This window comes from Panthera uncia, assembly GCF_023721935.1.
Source record: "Panthera uncia isolate 11264 chromosome C1 unlocalized genomic scaffold, Puncia_PCG_1.0 HiC_scaffold_4, whole genome shotgun sequence".
Classification (NCBI taxonomy): domain Eukaryota; kingdom Metazoa; phylum Chordata; class Mammalia; order Carnivora; family Felidae; genus Panthera; species Panthera uncia.
In genome coordinates this window covers 54,863,003-54,884,223 of record NW_026057585.1, presented here as the reverse complement: position 1 = coordinate 54,884,223, position 21,221 = coordinate 54,863,003, and the positions used below count along the sequence as shown (strand labels likewise).

At 41.1% G+C, this 21,221-nt stretch overlaps 1 protein-coding gene across 3 annotated transcripts in view; it reads left to right on the top strand.

Annotated features, from left to right (window-relative positions):
• Nucleotides 1–21,221, top strand: part of PATJ (PATJ crumbs cell polarity complex component) — a 364,021-nt gene that overhangs the window by 318,575 nt on the left and 24,225 nt on the right. For all 3 annotated transcript variants that reach the window (XM_049618560.1, XM_049618559.1, XM_049618561.1), the window contains 7 exons: nucleotides 4,280–4,473; nucleotides 7,107–7,254; nucleotides 8,364–8,450; nucleotides 13,036–13,150; nucleotides 14,198–14,235; nucleotides 18,626–18,748; nucleotides 19,480–19,584. In XM_049618560.1, the coding sequence (XP_049474517.1) occupies nucleotides 4,280–4,473; nucleotides 7,107–7,254; nucleotides 8,364–8,450; nucleotides 13,036–13,150; nucleotides 14,198–14,235; nucleotides 18,626–18,748; nucleotides 19,480–19,584 (810 nt within the window). The remainder of the gene's footprint in view (nucleotides 1–4,279; nucleotides 4,474–7,106; nucleotides 7,255–8,363; nucleotides 8,451–13,035; nucleotides 13,151–14,197; nucleotides 14,236–18,625; nucleotides 18,749–19,479; nucleotides 19,585–21,221) is intronic.

The window sequence follows — 21,221 nt, the reverse complement described above, 5'->3', positions numbered from 1 at the left end:
TGCTGTGACTCCCTCTCTCTGCCTCTTCCCTGCTCATGCTCTGTCTCTCTTTCTCTCTCAAAAATAAACAAACATTAAAGATGACCAGGATATAATATAACAGTGTGTGTCAACTAAAACAAAAGTTGTTTTTTTATTGATCAGGAAATTTTACCCCATGCAATATCTAGTCCACAAAAGCATGTCATGTGTTTAGTTAAGAAGTAGCTGTATGGGGGCACCTGGGTGGCTCAGTCAGTTAAGCAACCAACTTCAGCCCAAATCATGATCTCACAATGTGTGAATTTGAGCCCTGTGTCGGACTCTATGCTGACAGCTAGGAGCCTGGAGCCTGCTTCGGATTCTGTGTATGTGTCTTTCTCTCTTCCCCTCCCCTGCTCACACTCTGTCTCTCTCCAAAATAAATAGACATTTAAAAAAAAATTTTTTTAAAGAAGTAGCTGTTTGGTCAAGTAACATCATGTTTCCTTTGTAAGCAGCTTTAGACCACACATTTGGACTTGTGCTAGTTGTGGTTGATGTGTACAGATGCATAATTAGGCATCATCAGCCTTCGGCCTGCAGGTTTGCCTTGAGAAAACAGGCCAGCTTTGGCAGTACATTTCAAGACCGTGAAACAAGATAACTGTGTATCAGCACTTTCCACACAATGGCCTTTCTACTTATGAGAGTCCTCTGCATTGTCAGTGGCCTTTCATAATTTTAATTCTATCCTCTTGTTAAAATCAGGACAAGCCATGGGCCGCCTGACTGTCTCAGTCAGAAGAAAATGCCACTCTTGATCTTGGAGCCTTGGGTGCGAGCCCCACATTGAGCGTAGAGATTACTTTTTTAAAAATTGGGACAAGCCAGATTTTGCTGACAAAGATCTAATCCAGCAATTTTTTAGCATGGCAAGATTTATGATTCTGTAATTAGCATGAACTGTCTTCTTTCTGATTCTCCTTTTAGACTCAGTCCCTCATCCTTCCCTAATTCTACGTCCATTATCTTCTATTTTTGTGCAAGTGGGAGCAGAAAGAGTAAAGGGCTAAAGCCTGGTTTTCCCTGTGGAATAAAGTAGTGAGAAAGTGCTGCCTGGTTTGGTTATTCTTTCCCTCGAAAGCAGTGACTTCCCCACTTCCTCGTCCTATCCAAGAGATGTGATACACTCCCCTTGATGACTGGGGCCTCCTATGGCTCTTTGTCTCAAGTAGGGAGCTCTGCAATTACCACCCCTACCCTTCTACAATCAATGCTCTAAATAATGCATATAGTGCTTCTGTAAGGCACTTAAGGTAATACATCACTCCACAATATTCGAGCTGCACAGCGATATTTCTCTTATGATCACTGGTGCATTTAGTGGTGCCTCTTGATAAGCAAAGGAGGAAATGAAAACTGTGAACTTGGAGCAGATGTCTTGGATTTGGGCAGTCATCTTCATGCTGGAATTTAGTATAAATTGCTTTTATTATATTAGTTTCATGACAGTGCTTTTTATGGAAAGTATAATTGCTAGGGCCTCTCACAAGCTATTTCAGAGGCTTACGAGAACTCACCTGGAGTCCAGGGAAGTAACTATTTTGCATTTGAGTAACAGAAGTGGTCTGGTGTGCCATCTATTGGAATACAGGGAAATAATCACTTCGGACCACATTTTCTAGAGACATTGTTTTCCCCTTTGTCCTATGGATTTACCTCACAAACAATGAGAGTGCACTCATGGGCCTAAAGTAACAGTGAATGCTGGCACTGACTGAAAACAGCCCTGACAGGGGTTACTTCAACTCCTTATAAAATCCCAACTTCTAACTTACATTGCACTTAACTGTGTGCCAGGTCCTGTGCCGAATGCCTTAGAGGGTTTATTTCCCTTAATCCTCACAACACTAAATAGATATTATCTCCAATTCATAAATGACCCAGTTGAAGCTTAGCTTGACTAATATACTTAAGGTTTCACAACGTAAGTTAAAATCCATGCTCAAACTGAAGGCCGTCTGTATCTAAAACCCATACTTAACCACTGTTTGGGTTTGGGTTTTTTTGTTTTTGTTTTTGTTTTCATTATTATTATTTTTTAAAGTAAGCTCTATGCCCAGGGATTTGAACTCATGATCCTGAGATCAAGAGTCGCATGCTTGGGGGCACCTGGCTGGCTCCGTCGGAGGAGCGTGCAAGTTTTGATCTCAGGGTCGTGAGTTTGAGCCCCACATTGGGTGTAAAGACTATTTAAATAAATAAAACTTTAAGAAAAAAAGAATCGCATGCTCTGCCAACTAGAGCCAGCTAGGCACCCCTTAACCACTGGGTATAGTTAATGTAATTGAGAACACAAACACAAGATATACCAGAAAAGAAAAAGCATCATGAAAATTAGGCTTTTAAACATTTTTCTGGCTTATAGAATCAGCTTTAAATAATTGCTCAAGGGGCGCCTGGGTGGCGCAGTCGGTTAAGCGTCTGACTTCAGCCAGGTCACGATCTCGCGGTCCGTGAGTTCGAGCCCCGCGTCAGGCTCTGGGCTGATGGCTCAGAGCCTGGAGCCTGTTTCCGATTCTGTGTCTCCCTCTCTCTCTGCCCCTCCCCCGTTCATGCTCTGTCTCTCTCTGTCCCAAAAATAAATTAAAAACGTTGAAAAAAAAAAAAAATAATTGCTCAAAACCCACCTTCTCCAAGAAAGGCTCATTGCTCTCTTCTCCCTCTCTGTAACCAATCTTTATGCCACAAGTCACTAGTCTTTGGAATGTTAGAATTGGAAAAGCCTGAGACCAATCCCTTATTGTACAGATGAAGGAATGGAAGACCAGAGATAAGCTTGACTTGCCCAGGACACACAGGGATGGACTAGAACATGGAGTAGAACCAGCATCTTGAGGGAACTCTTCTATTCTGCCACCCCACCCCCCACCCCATCGCCCACCCCACTACTGGCCATGACCTGTGCCTACTCTTCCCTTTGTGTCTTTTCCTAGCTATGACCTTGAGGGAGTGACCTATGACTCCCTTCCTTTGAGTCCTTGGCCATTCTTCCCCTCAATTTCTCCTTTTTGTTAAATCCACTAATCCATAACAGTACTTGACTTTCTCTGTGGCAGGGGATCCAATAACTCATTCTAAGAGTACATTGAGGGGTGCCTGGGTGGCTCAGTTGCTTAAGCAACTGACTTCAGCTCAGGTCATGATCTCACGGTTCGTGAGTTTGAGCCCCACGTCGGGCTCTGTGCTGACAGCTCGGAGCCTGCTTCACATTCTGTGTCTCCCCCTGTCTCTACACCTCCCCTGCTCGCACTCTGTCTCTGTCTCTCAAAAAATAAATAAATGTTAAAAAAATTTTTTTTTTTTAAATAAGAGTATGTTGAGGCAGAAGGGTATAGAGACTAAGGGTGGGAAGATAGTCTGGGTTCAAACTGTGACTAGCTATATAACCTGGGTCAAGTCTCTTTAGCCCCTCCGTGACTTACTTTCCTCATCTGTAAAATGGTAATGGTACCTATTTCAGAGAGTTAGTATAAGGGTTAAATGAGTAAATATTTACAAAGGGCTAATACACAAGCACTACACAAACATTTCTTAAGTAAAACACAAGTAAGTTTGAAGAAATAAATAAGTAAACTGGCTATATGATCTCCATTTAGCAGACAAGGAAACAGAGGCTTATTGAGGGCCCACAACTTCCAAATTCACGTGATTTACCAGAAGCAGAGCCATGGCTTTACTCAGTGCTGTTTCCAGTACAGTTTGCTTCTAACTTATGGTCCTGTTTGTGCTCTCTCGGATCCAGGTTCAGAAGGGTATACTTCAAGGGGGTTTCGACACTGTCAGAAATACTGGTCTCTCATTTTTTTTCCGGCTTATTCTAAAGTAGTTGTGATGTTTGCAATTAAGAGTGAGGACGTCAAATTCAATAAGCAAACTGAGTCCTAAAATGCTGACCAACACTAATGTTCATTTCCCTTTTGACCTCAATTACATGAGGCCGTTAGACCCTTCCACCCCTCCTGCTCCCTTTCACCCTCCCCCCTCCCCAACCATGTTGATTCCATAGTAGAGCTCACAGCTTTGCAAAACAGCATTACTGTGTGCACTAAGCACCCTCTATGCTTTTGGGGTAGGAGAGGATAAGGGCTACCTCCTTTATACATGAAGCAGCTACTACTGCCAGTAGTTGCTACCTGCCTTGGGAACAGCTAGAAATTTCCAGAGGTTTGTCACTGGTTGGATTAAAGAGCTCCAGACAGAACCGGCATAGAGGTCTCTGCTGTCAGCAGCCCATCTCAGATGTCCATTGTTCCAGGTTAATGGGATTGACCTGAGGAGCGCCAGCCATGAAGAAGCCATCACAGCCCTGAGGCAGACCCCCCAGAAGGTGCGGCTGGTGGTGTACAGAGATGAGGCACACTACAGGGATGAGGAGAACTTGGAGATTTTCCCAGTGGATCTGCAGAAAAAGGCCGGCCGAGGACTGGGTCTGAGTATTGTTGGGAAACGGTAAGGAAATACTATGCAAGTTAGGACAGATTGGCCTTTTCCTTCAGAGCCCTAGGGAGCCTACAAACACTGAAAGGTAAAGTCTCATGTAAACTAACAGTATGGCTTCTAAATTCAACCTATCTATAAATATTAGAATGACATTGGTAATATCTCTGAGCAAGATCTTACCAAAAAAAAAAAAAAATGTGTCATATGAAGATAGAACCTGAAGCCCAGTCAACTGAGACTATATTTGTTCCCATATAGAATAAGAAGAGACTCGGGGCGCCTGGGTGGCTCAGTTGGTTAAGCGGCCGACTTCGGCTCAGGTCATGATCTCGCGGTCCGTGAGTTCGAGCCCCGCGTCGGGCTCTGTGCTGACAGTTCAGAGCCTGGAGCCTGTTTCAGATTCTGTGTCTCCCTCTCTCTGACCCTCCCCTGTTCATGCTCTGTCTCTCCCTGTCTCAAAAATAAATAAAACGTTAAAAAAAATTTTTTTTAATAAATAAATAAGTAAGTAAGTAAATAAATAAATAAATAAGAGACTCAAAAGGGTTTTTATACCTTGGAGTCACTTAGATCTGAGGCTTTACCCAAGAAATAGCTAATATCAAGAGATAGGTTTATACAGAGTTGGGTTAAGAAAATTCCGGAGTGCCTGGGTGGCTCAGTCGGTTAAGCATCTGCCTTTGGCTCAGGTCATGATCTCACGGTTCGTGGGTTCAAACCCCACATCGGGCTTTGCACTGACAGTGTAGAGCCTGCTTGGGATTCTCTCTCCCTCCCTCTCTCTGCCTCTCCCCTGCTTGTACTCTCTCTCAGTGAATAAATAAACTTAAAAAATTTTTAAAAAGAGAAAGAAAATTCCTCTGCCATGAATACCATGTTAATCTTATGCTGTTAACTACATCTAGCTGGTGAGTTTCAAAAACTAGCTGAATAAGTGTAGTTGAGAGACAAATTCTTTATGACAGTAGTTTTCATTAAGAAAGATGTCCCCAAAAGGTAACTTGCACCAAAAATGTAGGTAGATCCTGGTGGCTAGGCTTTTCATTTGAAGTCTGTGTCGCTTACCCATATGATAGGCATTATAGAATAATATCAGTAGATTAGAGAAGTAAGTCATATCTTGCAACTGCAATTCTAGCTTCCATGGTTTACTGGTTTTAGTTATTTGGTGTGTGTTTATTCCAACAGGGCTGCAAGATTGTCAGGTGACGCCCCAATATGGCCTTAAATGGGTATCAACCATCATCTTAGGGAGCATTGAAATGGTTTTATGTATATTACATCCTGTGCCTTCAAAGACTGCTGACGGCTAGCCCATTGTTTTTTTTCCAGCAGTCCAAGCTGTTATTAAAATAAAATATTAGAGAGTTTTTGAGAGCACTGATTTTGTGCCAGGTACTGTGCTGTCCTGATCTCATTCTTCAGCACTGTTAAATCGTCACTCGGAAAACGCATTACACATCAAAAAGTTGAGACTCATATTTCTAAACAAACTCCCTGCATACCTGGTGCAGAGCACCTGACAGAGCCCATGTTGAAGTTTGCTTACCTGTGACACATGCATATGCCTGGCGAGATTCCACAGAGAGTAATGGTTTTTACTTTATTGCCTCATAGTGGATTGATAAAACCATCTTCGTACAACACTAGTATTTCAGATTGGGTTTGTAAGGAACATTCACGTTCCTTAGCCCAAAATGTCCCATTGTAAAGGATCAGGTGTATACGCTTTCACAATGCACAATTCTTTGACTTAGCAATTCCACAACTAGAAATGTATCCTAACAGTATTCTTGTAGATATGTTCCCCATTTGCACATTGTTTGCAACAGCTAGAGACTGACAATAACCTCTATATTTTATCTATATATTTTACTCATCATGAAAGTAAAGAACCTCTGTAGAATCGAATACAGCCTTAAAAAACAATGAGGAAGCCCCAGGTGCTTTCTCCACTTTTTAACCTCTTGAATTTGAGACATACAAATTTATTTACTCCTCAAATAAATAATTATAATTAAAACCTTAGTAACAACAGGAAAAGGAAGAGTGATAAAACTAGAAATTGATCAGGTACTAGTAAGTGAGCTAATCTATAAGGAAATAACTTGTACATTTTAAGGGGCGCCTGGGTGACTCAGTCAGTTAAACGTCCAACTTCGGCTAAGGTCACGACCTCGTTGTCCGTGAGTTCATGCCCCACGTTGGGCTCTGGGCTGACAGTGTGGAGCCTGCAGCCTGCTTCATATTCTATATCTCCCTCTCTCTCTGCCCCTCCCCTTCTTGCTCTCTCTCTCTCTAAGAAGTAAACATTAAAAAAAATTTTTTTAAGAGTACTATGCTTTTTAAAGTGAATTTCCATTTCATTTCACTAAGATTATCCTCTTGCAGAAATAATGCCCTTGGACCAATAAAAATGAATTTTACAGTAGGCAGCACAAATAGGTATAAACTACTTAAAAGGCAAGCACTCTGAGGTTTATCATTTGGGAAGTTAGTGGATATAATTGGATGAGATGGCTTTGTAGGAACATTCTTCCAAGCGTTAGGATTTAGTGAAACTGTGTAGAATGTCAGTAATCTCAGATTTACTGAAGAAATACTAAATTGTGCCATTACCCACTGCTCTATGGTATTCACAGAAATGGAAGTGGAGTGTTTATTTCTGACATCGTGAAAGGTGGAGCTGCAGACCTTGATAGGAGATTGATTCAGGGAGATCAGATCTTATCTGTGAATGGGGAGGACATGAGAAATGCCTCACAGGAGACGGTGGCCACTGTCCTCAAGGTGAGTCCCCAGGCTGCTTTTTGCCTGGCTGGTGTAACTTCCCAAAGTCTGGGGACCGGGGCGGGGGACAGTTCTAAACTGGCTTGGTTATAAAATGGGTTAGACTTTCTGCTAATTCGAGTTTTAACTAGAGATCTAAACTCTGATTACTTTAACCCATCATAAACAGCTTTACAAGAAAGCTGCTATAATGACTAACAGGATTGAGGAGTAACCTCTTTGGGGATTTCTAAGCTAGTTTTTATACCTGTGAGAATCCAAGTATCCACAATTATCCTCAAGTGCAATAGATGGTATAAGTTCTCCTGGAATCACAAAATTCCTCCTTCTCTCTCTAACACTGTATTGTCGTGAATTTACCCAATCTAGCTTTTACTGCTTGAGAGACCACTAAAGATTATCTAGACCAAGTCCTCTGATTCACAAATGAAGTTTGAAAAAGTAGAGCAGCACGCCCAAGATGACAAGGGTCTGCTTGAGTGGTTTTCTCACCACGCGAGCTATTCCTCACTGAAGTCATAGGGAGGCAAAGGTTCAGAATTCCTTCCCTTCCAAGTGTCTCTGCAACATGGACCCTACCTCCTTTGGAGGAAACGGATTAATAAAAGTTCCTGTAACTTTGCATTCAATTATAACCAGCTGCGTCTTATGCTGTTTCACAAATAGCTGTGGAAGCTTTTGCAAAGACAAAAGAATTTTGTTTATTGCAAGATCCTGATTTTCTAGTGTAGTCAACTCTGGGTTGTGACTTAGGAGAGAAGTTATTTGTAGATTATCTCCATGTCTGATTTCTCGGTCTTCCTTTCACCCACTTTTCCTTAATTATGTCACTGCTCGTGAATACTTTCATCAGAAGGGAAAAGGAAAAGAGGTGAATTGAAATGTAATCCTTTTACCATGTTTTAAAAAGTCATGAAGTCATGACGTGAATACCGCTGAGTTGGTGAATTTCTGTTGTTTTGTGTGATTTTTTGAGGACTGAATTTCCTTTTTGCCTGTTGCTTTTGTCACCCATTTACAATTGTTGGCTGCAGAGATGAGTGGAGGCCCTGCCATGATAATTTTAGAGTATAAATGCTGGTTTTCACCTCTTTTCTTGTCTTTCCAAGTGTGCACAGGGGCTGGTGCAGCTAGAGATTGGAAGACTCCGTGCTGGTTCCTGGACCTCCTCAAGGAAGACGTCACAGAACAGTCAGGTTGTTGATGGCTTCCCATCACACTGACTCACCTGTCCCCACTGAGAGAAAGTCCCCATTTCATAAGTGGTTGTTTGGAAATAGTGTATAATATACGGCATATTCACAATACCAAGTTCAGTGCATTTTAATGTGTTTGAAATAAAAATGAAAGGTGGGATGGAAATTCATTAATCCCTAGATTTTTCTCTCCTTTATTGCCTGCCAGTGTTTTCTTAGAACTACTTTTGTTGTCCACTATTAGTTCTGTATTGCCTATGCATGCATGTACACAGCTGTGTTTATTTAAAAAAAAAAAAAAAGAAAGAAAGAAAGAAGCAACATCTGGTGGCAATTTGACCCTCATTAGCACAACATTGTTCTATTCGTTCAATTAAATATTGCTGTAAAGTTAACTTGTGAATAGCCACTCACACATGCTGAGGGCAATTAATGGTATATTCCTAAGAGAGTGAAGTGTGGGGGGTTATCCTATGAGAGGGAGGCCTTAGTGGGTGACATTTTGTAGGTTAGCAGACATCTTATGTTTATTTGCAAGGCTGATGTAAGTGCCACTTTTTTTTTTTTTTTTAACAAAGTATATTTCAAAGTTTTGGGGTTTTTTATTTTGTTTTAATTATAATGGCTGACAAAATCAAGATGGTGGACTATATGTTTAGTCCCATTAGGTACATAATGAAACTGTAGAAACCTGCCTGTGACCTCTGTTCCCCTTTGTGGGTTATAGATGGGCCTTTGTTTTGAGGTTAAAAGCATGAGTTTTGGTCCTCTCCCTGGTTGCCATAGGCTTAAAGCCTCTCCAAGGCCTTTGTTCAGAAGTCGTTCTGAGTTTGTGGTTTGCATACAGGAATGCTTCTGGAATGCTACGAACTGCCTCTTTTGCTTCATTGGTATTAGAAAATAGGTGAAAAAAAATACCATTGTTCAGATAGGATCACAGACTAGGTATCTTGTCTTAGAGAATCTTGAAAGCAGTGAAACCCAATAAACATCATATTAAGTTTAGAATATTTTATCTCTTTCATTTCTGGTCTACACAATGAGCAGCAAATATCATGTGTACTAAGACACAGCGCTGCCATGGGACTCCAGGAGTAAATGGTTGATAATGATTCTAACCAGACTTGTATCAACAGTGGGAACCTCAGATGCAAAATAGTTGTCTCAGCTTCTTCCTTAGTGGAAGATTCACTTGTTGAGTGATTTCACTAATGGCTAATTTCACTAATCTAACAGGAGGTTAGATTATCCCTGAACAATCCTAGGGATAAAATTTTTCCTCTTTGGAGAATATGGGAAGGTGCCACAAAGGAGGCCCCTTTGGGTCTCACTGCAAAAGGAGTTTGATAGGTTGAAGAGAAGGCATCCCAGACAGATGGACTAGCATATACAAAAGCACAAAGGGATACAAAGGATTCCAGTGTTTTAAGAAAAGTTTGAATTGAAGGACGAGGTAGTAAGTAGAACTAGATTTCTGCCCTTGAGGAACATGTATAATAAGAAATGTCTTGGGTGATTAATAAAGTTCACACTCAGGTTAAATGCAGAGCTAACAAATTTAGAAGGTCTATTATTAAATGTCAATAAAACCATCATCACCATTTATCTGATATATAAATGTGAGCTGTTCTATTTTGTAAACCTGAGACAAAGTATCAAAGTACCTTACCTTCTTACACAGAATTTTTACTTCAGGGGGTAGAAGTCTAACTCAGAAAACAGTAAATATGTTGTATCCTTACTTTGTCCTTAAAATTTGGCTGAGATTATATGAGAGGCAGCAGTCATATTTGGCTAATTGAAAGAAGGCTTATAGCTGGCTGTGGAAAGGATATGTTCTCCATGATCGTGAATTGAAGACCAGCCCATGACCCAGCTGGAGAAAAAAAAGGACCCTATTCCCAAACCTATTTAAAAGCAGTCAGGACCCCCTAGAGTCACAGATTTCTTTCTGGGCAATTACAAGATGGGGAGATAAATGTCTTCTTTTGAAAGCCAAGGAGAATTATAATTCACTGACTTGGCCTAGAGAAAGTAGGTTCATTAAGAGAGATCTTCTATCTTTGGGGGCTACCAAGCCTCTTTTATTTATTTACTTTCTTTATTTTAAGAATAGTATAGAAATTAGCTGTTGAGATAGCTCAGAGGAAATAAGACTTGATTAATAATCCATAATTCATGAGTCATTTTTTTAAATGTTTATTTTTGAGACAGCGTGAATGGGAGAGGGGCAGAGAGAAAGAGAGAGAGAAAGAGAGAGAGAATACCAAGCAGGCTCCATGCCACCAGCACAGAGTCCAACACGGGGCCCATTCTCACAAACTGTGAGATCATGACCTAAGCCAAAATCAAGAGTCAGATGCTCAACGGACTGGGCTACCCAGGCGCCCAAGCTCCTTCTTTTAAAATAATGTCTTTCCCCAGCAACCAGAAGAGAGTATCTTTACTCTGTAGTGCAAACTGTGTAATGGAAAAACACTTGAGAAATCTTTTCCTCAGGTAACTGAGGGAATACTGCCAGGCACAGTTCATATTTATAAAGGCCTTGGCAAACACATTGCTCTAAGATTTTTTAGGCAAAAGTTATAATATTCTGTACTTCCTTAATTCTGAGTATTATAGCACTACTGATTTAAATCCTTTCAGGAAAAATATAAAAACACTCCTTTAAATATACATATCCATTGTGAAGTATATTGATGTCTATAACTTACTTTGAAATGAATTTTTAAAAATTGATGAATAGGGGTATCTGGGTAGATCAGTTGGTTGAGCATCTGACTTTTGATTTTGGCTTAGGTCGTGATTTCAGGGTGTGAGATCAAGCCCTGCCTTGGGCTCTGTGCTGAGTATGGGGCCTGTTTAAGATTCTCTCTCTCTCTCTCTCTCTCTCTCTCTCTCTCTCTCTCTCTCTCTGCCTCTCTCCCCCACTGATACTCTGTCTCTCTAAATAAATAAAAATACACTTTAAAAAATTAAATTGGAGCACGTGGGTAGTTCAGTCAGTTAAGCTACTGCTCAGGTCATGATCTCACGATTAGTTTGAGCCCCAAATCGGGCCCCATGCTGGCAATGTGAGCCTGCTTTGAAAATAATTTTCAAAGTTGATGAACAGATAATGGATATGTGATAAAGAAAATACAGCAAAATATTGATTGTGGAATCTAAGTGGCATGCATATGAATGTCTACTGTATAATTCACCTTTTCTGTATTTTTTTAAGTTTATTTTGAGAGAGAACGTGTGCACACGTGCACGCATGAGTGGGGGAGGGGCAGAGAGAGAGAATCCCAAGCAGGCTTCCCCCGACAAGGGGCTCAATCTCACAGTTGTGAGACCATGACCTGAGCTGAAATCCAGAGTAGGACACATAACCAACTGAGCCACCCAGGTGCCCTTGTAAATTTTCATATTTAAAGAATGTTAAAATGTTAAACAACTTGCATGATGGAACTAGGGAAATGAATCAAATTATAATTTATCATAATTTTGAGGCATAACCTTGAAAATTTGGTAGAAAACCTTCTGTACTCTTGGTTGCATTATTTTCTTTTTACTTTTTTCTTTGGTTATATTATTTTCTGCGAGGGTCCTCCACTGTGTACATGACTCTCTTTGAGTAGCCACTAACCATATGTTACAATACATTGTAGACCTCAAATATTTATTTAAATGAATAAAAGGACAGTAATGGAAGTATAACAGATTGGGCTGGATTACTACTGACTCTAGGAAAAATCTTTGAGAAAAAAATTTAACCCATTCATAAAACAACATATCTCCTTGATATTTGCTGCTTTCTCCTTCAACTGAGGAGAAAATGTTAAGATTTTATTATAGTTGTTTTACATAAACATGTATACATGATTATATGATTATATAGCTAGCATCATATATATATGTTTATATATAATCATATATATATATGTGATGCTATATAATCATATATATAAACACAATGTAACAGCCTAGGAAAATGTTTCTGATTTCATGTGGAGCAAGAAAAGCTTAAATTATCACAAGTTTTCAGGGCAACTGGGTGGCTCATGCTCTCTCTCTCTCTCTCAAAATAAATAAACTTTTAAAAATTATTACACGTTTCCTATCCTGATGATTGAAACCATACGTAAAAGCACAAATGAAAGGGGAACACAATGGAAAAACGTCAGATGAAATTGGGTTGTGTGGTAAGAGGATGCGTAGGGCTAACTTCTGTTTTCCCTTTTAGCCTCTCTAGAATTTTCTATGATATGGTTATGGTTACTTCAGTAATTAAAGTACTAAGTCTGAATTTTTTTTTTTTAATTTTTTTTTTCAACGTTTTTTATTTATTTTTGGGACAGAGAGAGACAGAGCATGAACGGGGGAGGGGCAGAGAGAGAGGGAGACACAGAATCGGAAACATGCTCCAGGCTCCGAGCCATCAGCCCAGAGCCTGACGCGGGGCTCGAACTCACGGACCGCGAGATCGTGACCTGGCTGAAGTCGGACGCTTAACCGACTGCGCCACCCAGGCGCCCCAAGTCTGAATTTTTAAGAGCAAGCCCGTGTCTCCATGCAGCTGACTGCCGGCTTTTCTTTCCAGGGCAGCCAACACAGTGCACAGAACAGCTTCCACCCCGCCCTCGCTCCTGTCATCGCCAGCCTGCAAAGCCTGGTCGGCACAAAAAGAGCTACAGACCCTTCCCCCAAAAGTTCAGGTATTACTTGGACACACCTCGAGGAAAGACATCCCACTGCCCAACTTTTTTAATATTAATATTTTTTAAAAACAATCTCTTTGGGGCACCCGGGTGGCTTAGTCGGTTGGGCAGCCGACTTCGGCTCAGGTCATGATCTCATGGTTCATGGGTTCGAGCCCCACGTCGGGCTCTGTGCTGACGGCTCGGAGCCTGGAGCCTGCTTCAGAATCTGTGACTTTCCCTCTCTCTCTGTCCCCTTCCCAGCTCATGCTCTGTCTCTCAAAAAATAAATAAACGTTTAAAAAAAAATTTTTTTTGAACAATCTCTTCACCTTCCTTCAGTTAAGATACTAAGTTTAAATCTTTGAACGTGTGCACATAAGCCCCAGCCTTTATGAAAAGCCCATTCTAAAGAAAGTAAACCCATAGAGATTCATTTTGGGAATTTTGCCTTAAATTTTACACATATCACGTGGTAGGAAAGCGGAAATCTAAAGTGCTTCATAAAGTGGGGGGCCTGGCTGGCTCAGTCGGAGGAGCACACGACTCTTGATCTCGGGGTTGTGAGTTCAAATCCCACATCGGGTGTAGGCACTTCATAAAGTAAAATCATTTCCAAAGAGAAAAATTTGAAATTACAGGTCACTTGAGGAAAGTTATACATGCATACACCATTGCAAGTGGAGCAGAGCAGGGTGTCTTTTTAAGTCTTTCCTTGAGTAGAGGGTTATCTTTGATTAAGGCAGAAAAATGTACAGTAAAACACTAATAGCTCACCCCCCTCAAGCCATTTAATCACCATATTCCAGGCAGCTGCTGGTACAGCCCATCAGCTTTTGTCAGACCAAATGATGATGACCACATCCATGTGAAACAGAGGGCTTCTTCAAATTAGCCCCTAAACAATAGTTGCCAGTTTGGATTTGGGGAAAGTATGTCATGCCATTAGCTCCAGTATTCTCTCTTGAAAGGCCTAGAAAATGACACCATTTTTATGGGATAATATGAAATACTATGTTGTCTCTTAATTTTAAAAAGTTAATTGTGTTGCTTTTTTATTTATAGGCGCAGATACAGGACCAAGGACCGTTGAAATAATCAGGGTAAGTCAATTTTGCTATTTTTCTGATCTTTGTTGATTTGCATAAAATGTATATTTTCTCCTTATTATATAATTTGTTGGATTGTTAGTGTCCTCTTTTAAGTTTCACTGAAGTAATCAAATGGTCTATCTTTCATAAATAGAAAAATCAGTAAAGCCGCATCATTCACAGACCACTGTGAATCTTTGGGTACATCCCATCCACTATGTTTTGTGCATGTGTTTAAGTTTTACAAAACAACAACAAAATGGTGTCATATGGATATACTCTTGAGGCTTATCTTTTTCACTTTTATATTTTGAGAGAGAGAAAGCCAGCAGGGGAGGGGCAGAGAGAGAATTTTAAGCAGGCTCCACAACCAGCATGGAGCCCAGTGCAGAGCTCAGTCCCACCACTGTGAGACCATGACCTGAGCTGAAATCAAGAGTTGGATGTTCAACCGACTGAGCTACCCAGGCACCCCATTGTCTTTTTCACTTTAAAGCATGAACTTTTAGTCATGCTCGTATTTGTTGACGATTTCTATTGGTTGTATAGTATCCCATCATATCATGTGCTATAATTTTTTTTAATCAGCTTCCTCCTACTAAACAATTAGCACATTTCTCAACTTTTGCTCGTTTATAACAACATCTTTGTATTTCTTTTTTGTCCATATCATGAGTGATTTCTTCAGGATTTGTTCCTAAAATGAAATTGGTTTTTGTTTACCAAAAAAAAAAAAAAATGTTTTTAATCTTTCAGTAATCTCTAACTCAGTGTGGGCTTTGAACTTACAACCCCAAGATCAAGGGTCACATGCTCTATAGACTGGGCTACCCAGGTACCTCTAGAAATGAAATTGTTGAGTCAAGAGCCACACTTGTTAGTTAAAGGCTTTTATACATGTTACTAAATTCCCTTCCCCAAAAGATTGTGTAATATGTATTTAAGTTCATAAAATTGTCATATCCTGATGTTCAAACTCCTGTGTGACATCCAGAATATTGGAAAGTACTTTCACTTTGGTCACTTTTAAACATTAAATTTGGGGACACCTGAGTGGCTCATTCAGCTCAGTCCAACTCTTGATTTTGGCTCGGGTCATGATCTCATGGTAGTGAGATCAAGCCTCGCACTGGGCATAAGGCTGCATAGGATTCTCCCTCTCTTTCTCTCTCTCTGCCCCTCCCCTGCTCGCATGCACGTTCCCTCTATCTCTCTCTCTAAACATTACATTTGGGATTCAAGAAGTATGACCTTGCTATAACCATGGTTCAACTGCAGTGAAGAGATATCCAGCATAGCTTAGCTCTCTGGAGTCAATCATAGCTGTGTTTGAAGGCATTCTACCATTTATTAGCTCTATAACCTTTGGCAAGTTACTGACTTCAGGTTTTCTTATCTGTAAACTGGGGATGATAACACCTCACAAAGTAAATCTTGTGTGGATTAAATGCGGTCATGCAAATGGTGTGCCTGGCATTGTACCTAGTGCATCATAAATGTCCAGGAAGTGACATCCATTATTAGTGATTACAACTTTAGCTAAATCTGTTTTATTTGTTCCTAGTGTCTTTCCACCAGAGTGGCAACTCTATGTTCCTATGGGACATAGGGACATATGGACATAACTTTCCTATGGGAAAGTTAAATCTACCAACATATACATAATTATGGACAAATTAAGGAAGCATTATGATGGATTCGAACAAAGCCAAGTTATTCCATAAATTTCTCCTCATTCCAAGATTTATAAAATATCATTTTATGCTTCCTTAGTCATTTCAGCCAGTTGTTTTTTTTTTTACAGGCTTTTATAAAACGGCCTGCTCCTACCAACTGTATTCTCCCACAAATGGTCCAAGCAGAAAATTTGCGATGAAATGCATCTTGCCATTTTGCATGCAGGGCTTTACTATTGATGCATTCAGGAAATAAAAGCTAGAGGGGCGCCTGGGTGGCTCAGTCGGTTAAGCGGCCGACTTCCGCTCAGGTCATGATCTCGCGGTCCGTGAGTTTGAGCCCCACGTCGGGCTCTGTGCTGACGGCTCAGAGCCTGGAGCCTGTTTCAGATTCTGTGTCTCCCTCTCTGTCTGCCCCTCCCCCATTCATGCTCTGTCTCTCTCTGTCTCAAAAATAAATGTACGTTAAAAAAAAAAGAAAAGAAAAAAAATTAAAAAAAAAAAGCTAGACACAAACGTGCTGGAAAACAGGGTATAAATTACCTGTACTAGAGAGGTCAGCATCACCATTCTTCTTTTATAGACATGATGTGGCAGCATTCGTAGTGTTATTAATAATAAAGAATGAGTCCTCACACTTATGTGACATGAGTTTTTTTTGTTTTTTGTTTTTTTAAGTTTATTTAGAGAGGGAAAAAGAGAGCACATGCAGGGGAGCGGCAGAGAGAGAATCCCAAGCAGGGTCTGTGTTGTCAGCACAGAGCCCAACATGGGGCTGGATCTCATGAACCAGACGATCATGACCTGAGCCGAGATCAAGAGTCTGACACTCACAGGACTGAGCCACCCAGGTGCCCCCATGACATGAGTTTTTAAAGTTCTTTCAGGGGCACCTGGGTGGCTTAGTCGGGTAAGCATCGGACTCTTGATCTCGACTCAGGTCATGATCTCAAAGTTCGTGAAAATGAGCCCTACATCAAATCGGGCTTTGCACTGACAGTGTAGAGCTGGCCTGAGATTCTTTCTCTCTCTCTCACTCTCACTCTCTGCACTTCCCCCACTCGCATGGCTGCTCGTGCATGCACTCTCAAAATTAAAAAAAAAAATTTTAAAGTTCTTTCATACATGGTTTTTCTTGTTGTTCTTTTCCCTTTTTCCAACTTTATGAGGTAAAATTGAAGCTCACTAAGTGGTATGTATTTTTAAATGATCAATTAAAACTGTAGAAACCCTGCTACCATATAGGTCCCTTTTCCACAACCATACCACTAACATTTATGCCATAGATGTCATATGTTTACATTTAGATGAATTGAGAACCCCACCAAAGAATGTTATAATTTTTACTTTCAACTGTTCTACATATTTTAAAGCCCTTAAAAAAATTGGTCTCATAGAAAATGGTTCTTTGCAGACTGAGTAATTTAGGATTTTACCCTGGATCTCATAAACGTTACACTGTATAGACTCTGAAGAGTGTTGATATTTATGCTTTAGCAGACGATCAACCCATTCCAGTTCAGAATGTGAGTGATGGTTGACATCCCAGTTCGGTTCCGTGTCGGTCTGTCCTGCACGTGTGAAGCTTAGAATGGAGCCTGAGAAGTCTGTGTGATCCCTCTTATTGGATTAGATCTCTCTCTCAGGCTTTCTCTACTCTAGTTTTCTTCCCTTATTCTCCAGCCACCAGGAGCTCCCTTGCCTGGTTTCTCTGGCTCTGGTGGCCAGAAGAGGTAAAATGGGGCAAGATAGGTGTTAATATCAGAGAGAGTGACTCCACCTTTACAGCCCCTTGACTGGGGCTCGCCCTCAGGACCAAGCTGCCAGGAAAACAGCTGAGAAATCCACCCCTTACGTTTTTTCTCCAAGTTTTGGCCCTCCACCACAATTTGTTTGAGTTTCTTTACTTTTCAGAAACCTCAGGTAGTTGTTTCCGTGTTTGATAGAGTTGTTCACTGTAATGAGTCAGCAGGAGAGGGATGCCACGGACGTGCAACGCGACCAGGCTGAAACTGGAACTCATCATTCATTCTTTGAGTGATTTTTAAAATAGTAACCCTGTGCAGCAAATATGGGGAAGGCCTGGACTGCAGCCAGGATCCCTTCACTGGGGTCCGCATGAACCAGGCTGCCTCACCCAGTGATCCTAGCAAACACTTTTAGTCACATCTTACTTCTCTCTGCAAACTCGGCTGTCCCTGCAGCGGGTGTCCTCTCAGATCCTTTATTGTGATGCAGCCGTGCGGCTCTTTGAGAGCCAAGTGTGTTTGTTCACACCCAGAAGAGCATGATATGTGTGGCAGTTTAATCATAAACACCATATGAGATCATACTTGCCAAGTCTGCATCAAAATTGGCCACTAAACTGAGCAGTAACATAGGGTTGTTTTGTATTTTTTTGTTGTTTGTGCTCCTACCGTTGTCTTTTACTGAGCCTTTTCTGTAGGCCAAGACTGCACTATATCATCTCATTTAATCCTCAAACCAACATATAAAGACAGAAACTCTAAGAGCTTAAGGAACTGCATTGAGATCCCTTCCCCCAAGCTAAGTAAGTGCTAGAACTGAAACAGGTGTTTCGGACTCCAAAGGCACTGCGTTTAACTCCTGTGTTTCCCTGGCCTCCTGCATCATGGACGGATTTTGTGCAACAGCTATCCGGGGGCAACCAGGTTGTGGGGTTTTCTTATCAAATACAGGAACATGGTGTTGTCCTTCTTTTTTAGGAGCTCAGCGATGCCCTTGGAATCAGTATTGCTGGAGGAAAAGGAAGTCCCTTAGGAGATATCCCAATATTTATTGCCATGATTCAGGCCAGTGGTGTGGCTGCACGTACACAGAAGCTTAAGGTAAACAAAAGGGGAATGGTGAAGTGCTAACAGCATGTGGTAGGAGACGAAGGTGCAGCCATGGGCACTTTGTTTAAAGTTGGAATTCCAACAGAGACCCACATGGAGGGCAAAATGCATTGGAGAAAGTTTACACCTAAAATTCATTAAGCCCCTGGGCATATAAAAATATTATTGTTCGTATCAAAGCTTCTTGATAAAAGAAGAAATTGCAGCCCTTTTTCAGAGCCTCCGATACCATTTTTAGCACTCCATTCCACCCAAAATTAATTTTCCCCCAAGAGAGATTTGACCTGAGAATCGTCCTTCAACCAGAATTAATGCTCTTATGTTTTTCCCCCCCCCATTGCCCCTCCATCTTAACTTAGGTAGAAAAATAAAGGAGAAAATATCTGGCCTCCTCATTAGAGCTTTACTGAACAGTTAATTTGTACACCCCACTATTACTGGTGTAGTGGACGTATACAACACCACCATTGCCAAAATACAAAAGTGGCCTGCTGTGCCTTCTCAGGATCAAATCTGGCCCCCTTCTTGTTTCTCTGATTGGTCTGTATTTGGGGAAAGCCATAAAAATTCCTCATGTTTCTGGAACATGCATACACAGTAGAAACACGGAACCTTCACAATAGCCACAAATGGGAAATATGACTTACAAAGAATTTTAAGCATTCTTCTCAAATTTAATTTTTCTTAATGATAGTGATTTTCTTCCACTTTTGTACTTCCAGGTTGGAGATCGGATTGTCAGCATTAATGGGCAACCTTTGGATGGGCTGTCTCACGCGGATGTGGTTAATCTGCTGAAGAACGCCTACGGGCGCATTATCCTGCAGGTATTGCGATCAATGGAGCACGCAGCTGCACAAGGCAGATAAGTGGCGTGCAAAAAAAGATTGAGCGTCACTGGCAGTAGGCATCACCGCCCAGCAGGGTGCTTGCTGATGTGAATTATGAAGGTTGAGAGCTAGAAATTATTATTTTTATTCAGAAATTCTTTAATGCCACCCATACAGGCAGTGAGCATGATTATATGAAAGCATAACAAGGGGAGAAAAATTACTCTTTGCTTCACATGATAAATCAACAAGGCTTTTAGCTTCCAGCGTTCTTTTGTAAATCAAAGTTTGTGAGGAATGGGAAATGATTTCTTTTCTTATGCCCAAAAACTGTTACCCAACTGCCCGAGCACTGTTTCCTCCACTCCTTTTTTAAAGGAAAGAAAAAATACAATGCTCTTTTTCCCTTAGCATAAATGATTGCCAACACGGTTAAATTCCCACTGTATGGTTGTCATCAACTAAGGCAGACAATTATTTATCAACTGTGGTCCCCCAGAGTCCCGTCCAGATGCACAAAGAAATATACCAGGAAGTAAGAAAGAGGTATGCTGTTAATTACCTCTCCTATTTCAGCACCTCACATGTCTCTGAGATTGATATGGTGCACTGAGAGGCAGGATACTGCAGTGAGTTTTGCTGATGAGTTTCCCCCAAAACGTATGATTAAAATCACCACACTTCTGCAGGTAGTAGTGAACGGTTTACAGGTAAAAAGAATAAAACCCACCATTTAGCACCTTAGAGAGAGGGCTAGCCAGCCCCTCAGATCATTCTAGCCTTAAAATAATAATTTCAAGGGGTGCCTGGCTGGCTCAGTCGGTTAAGCATCAGACTTCAGCTCAGGTCATGATCTCACAGTTCATGGATTCAAGCCCCGCATTGGGCTCTGTGCTGACAGCTCAGAGCCTGGAGCCTGCTTTCAATTCTGTGACTTCCTCTCTCTGTGTCCCTCCCCCACTTGCTCTCTCTCTCTCTCTCTCTCTCAAAAATAAACATTAAAAAAAAATTTTTTTTTAATAATTTCAGGGGCTCCTGGCTGGAGTCAGTAGAGCAGGCAACTCTTGATCTCCGGGTTGTAAGTTCAAGCCCCACATTGGGTATAGAGATTACTTAAAAATAAAATCTTTAAAATAATAACAATTATTGTTGTTTCAAACTGGAAAGCCATTATACTGAGGAGAACAAATTTGTGGTGCTTAACTCTCCCATCTCAGTGGTCTAAATCCAAAGAGCCAAAAAAGATGTTACAAAAGTAAATGAGCTGCAGCATGTATGCAGGGGATCATCAAAATACTGTCAGTAGGGGTGCCTGGGTGACTCAATCGGTTAAGCATCCAACTCTTCATATTGGCTCAGATCACGATCTCATGGTTCATGAGTTTGAGCCCCAAGTCGGGCTCTGCACTGACAGCGCAGAACCCACTTGGGATTCTCTCTCTCTGCCTCTACATGCTTGTGTTCTCTCTCTCTCTCTCTCTCTCTCTCTCTCTCTCTCTCAAAATATAAACATTTTTTTTAAAATACTGTCAGTAGTTTCAAGGGAGTTTATGTGATAGGCAACATATTACTCAGTGATCTGGGTCCCTGAGTTTCTACTGAACACAAATCAAAACACTATGGGCACTGGCTGT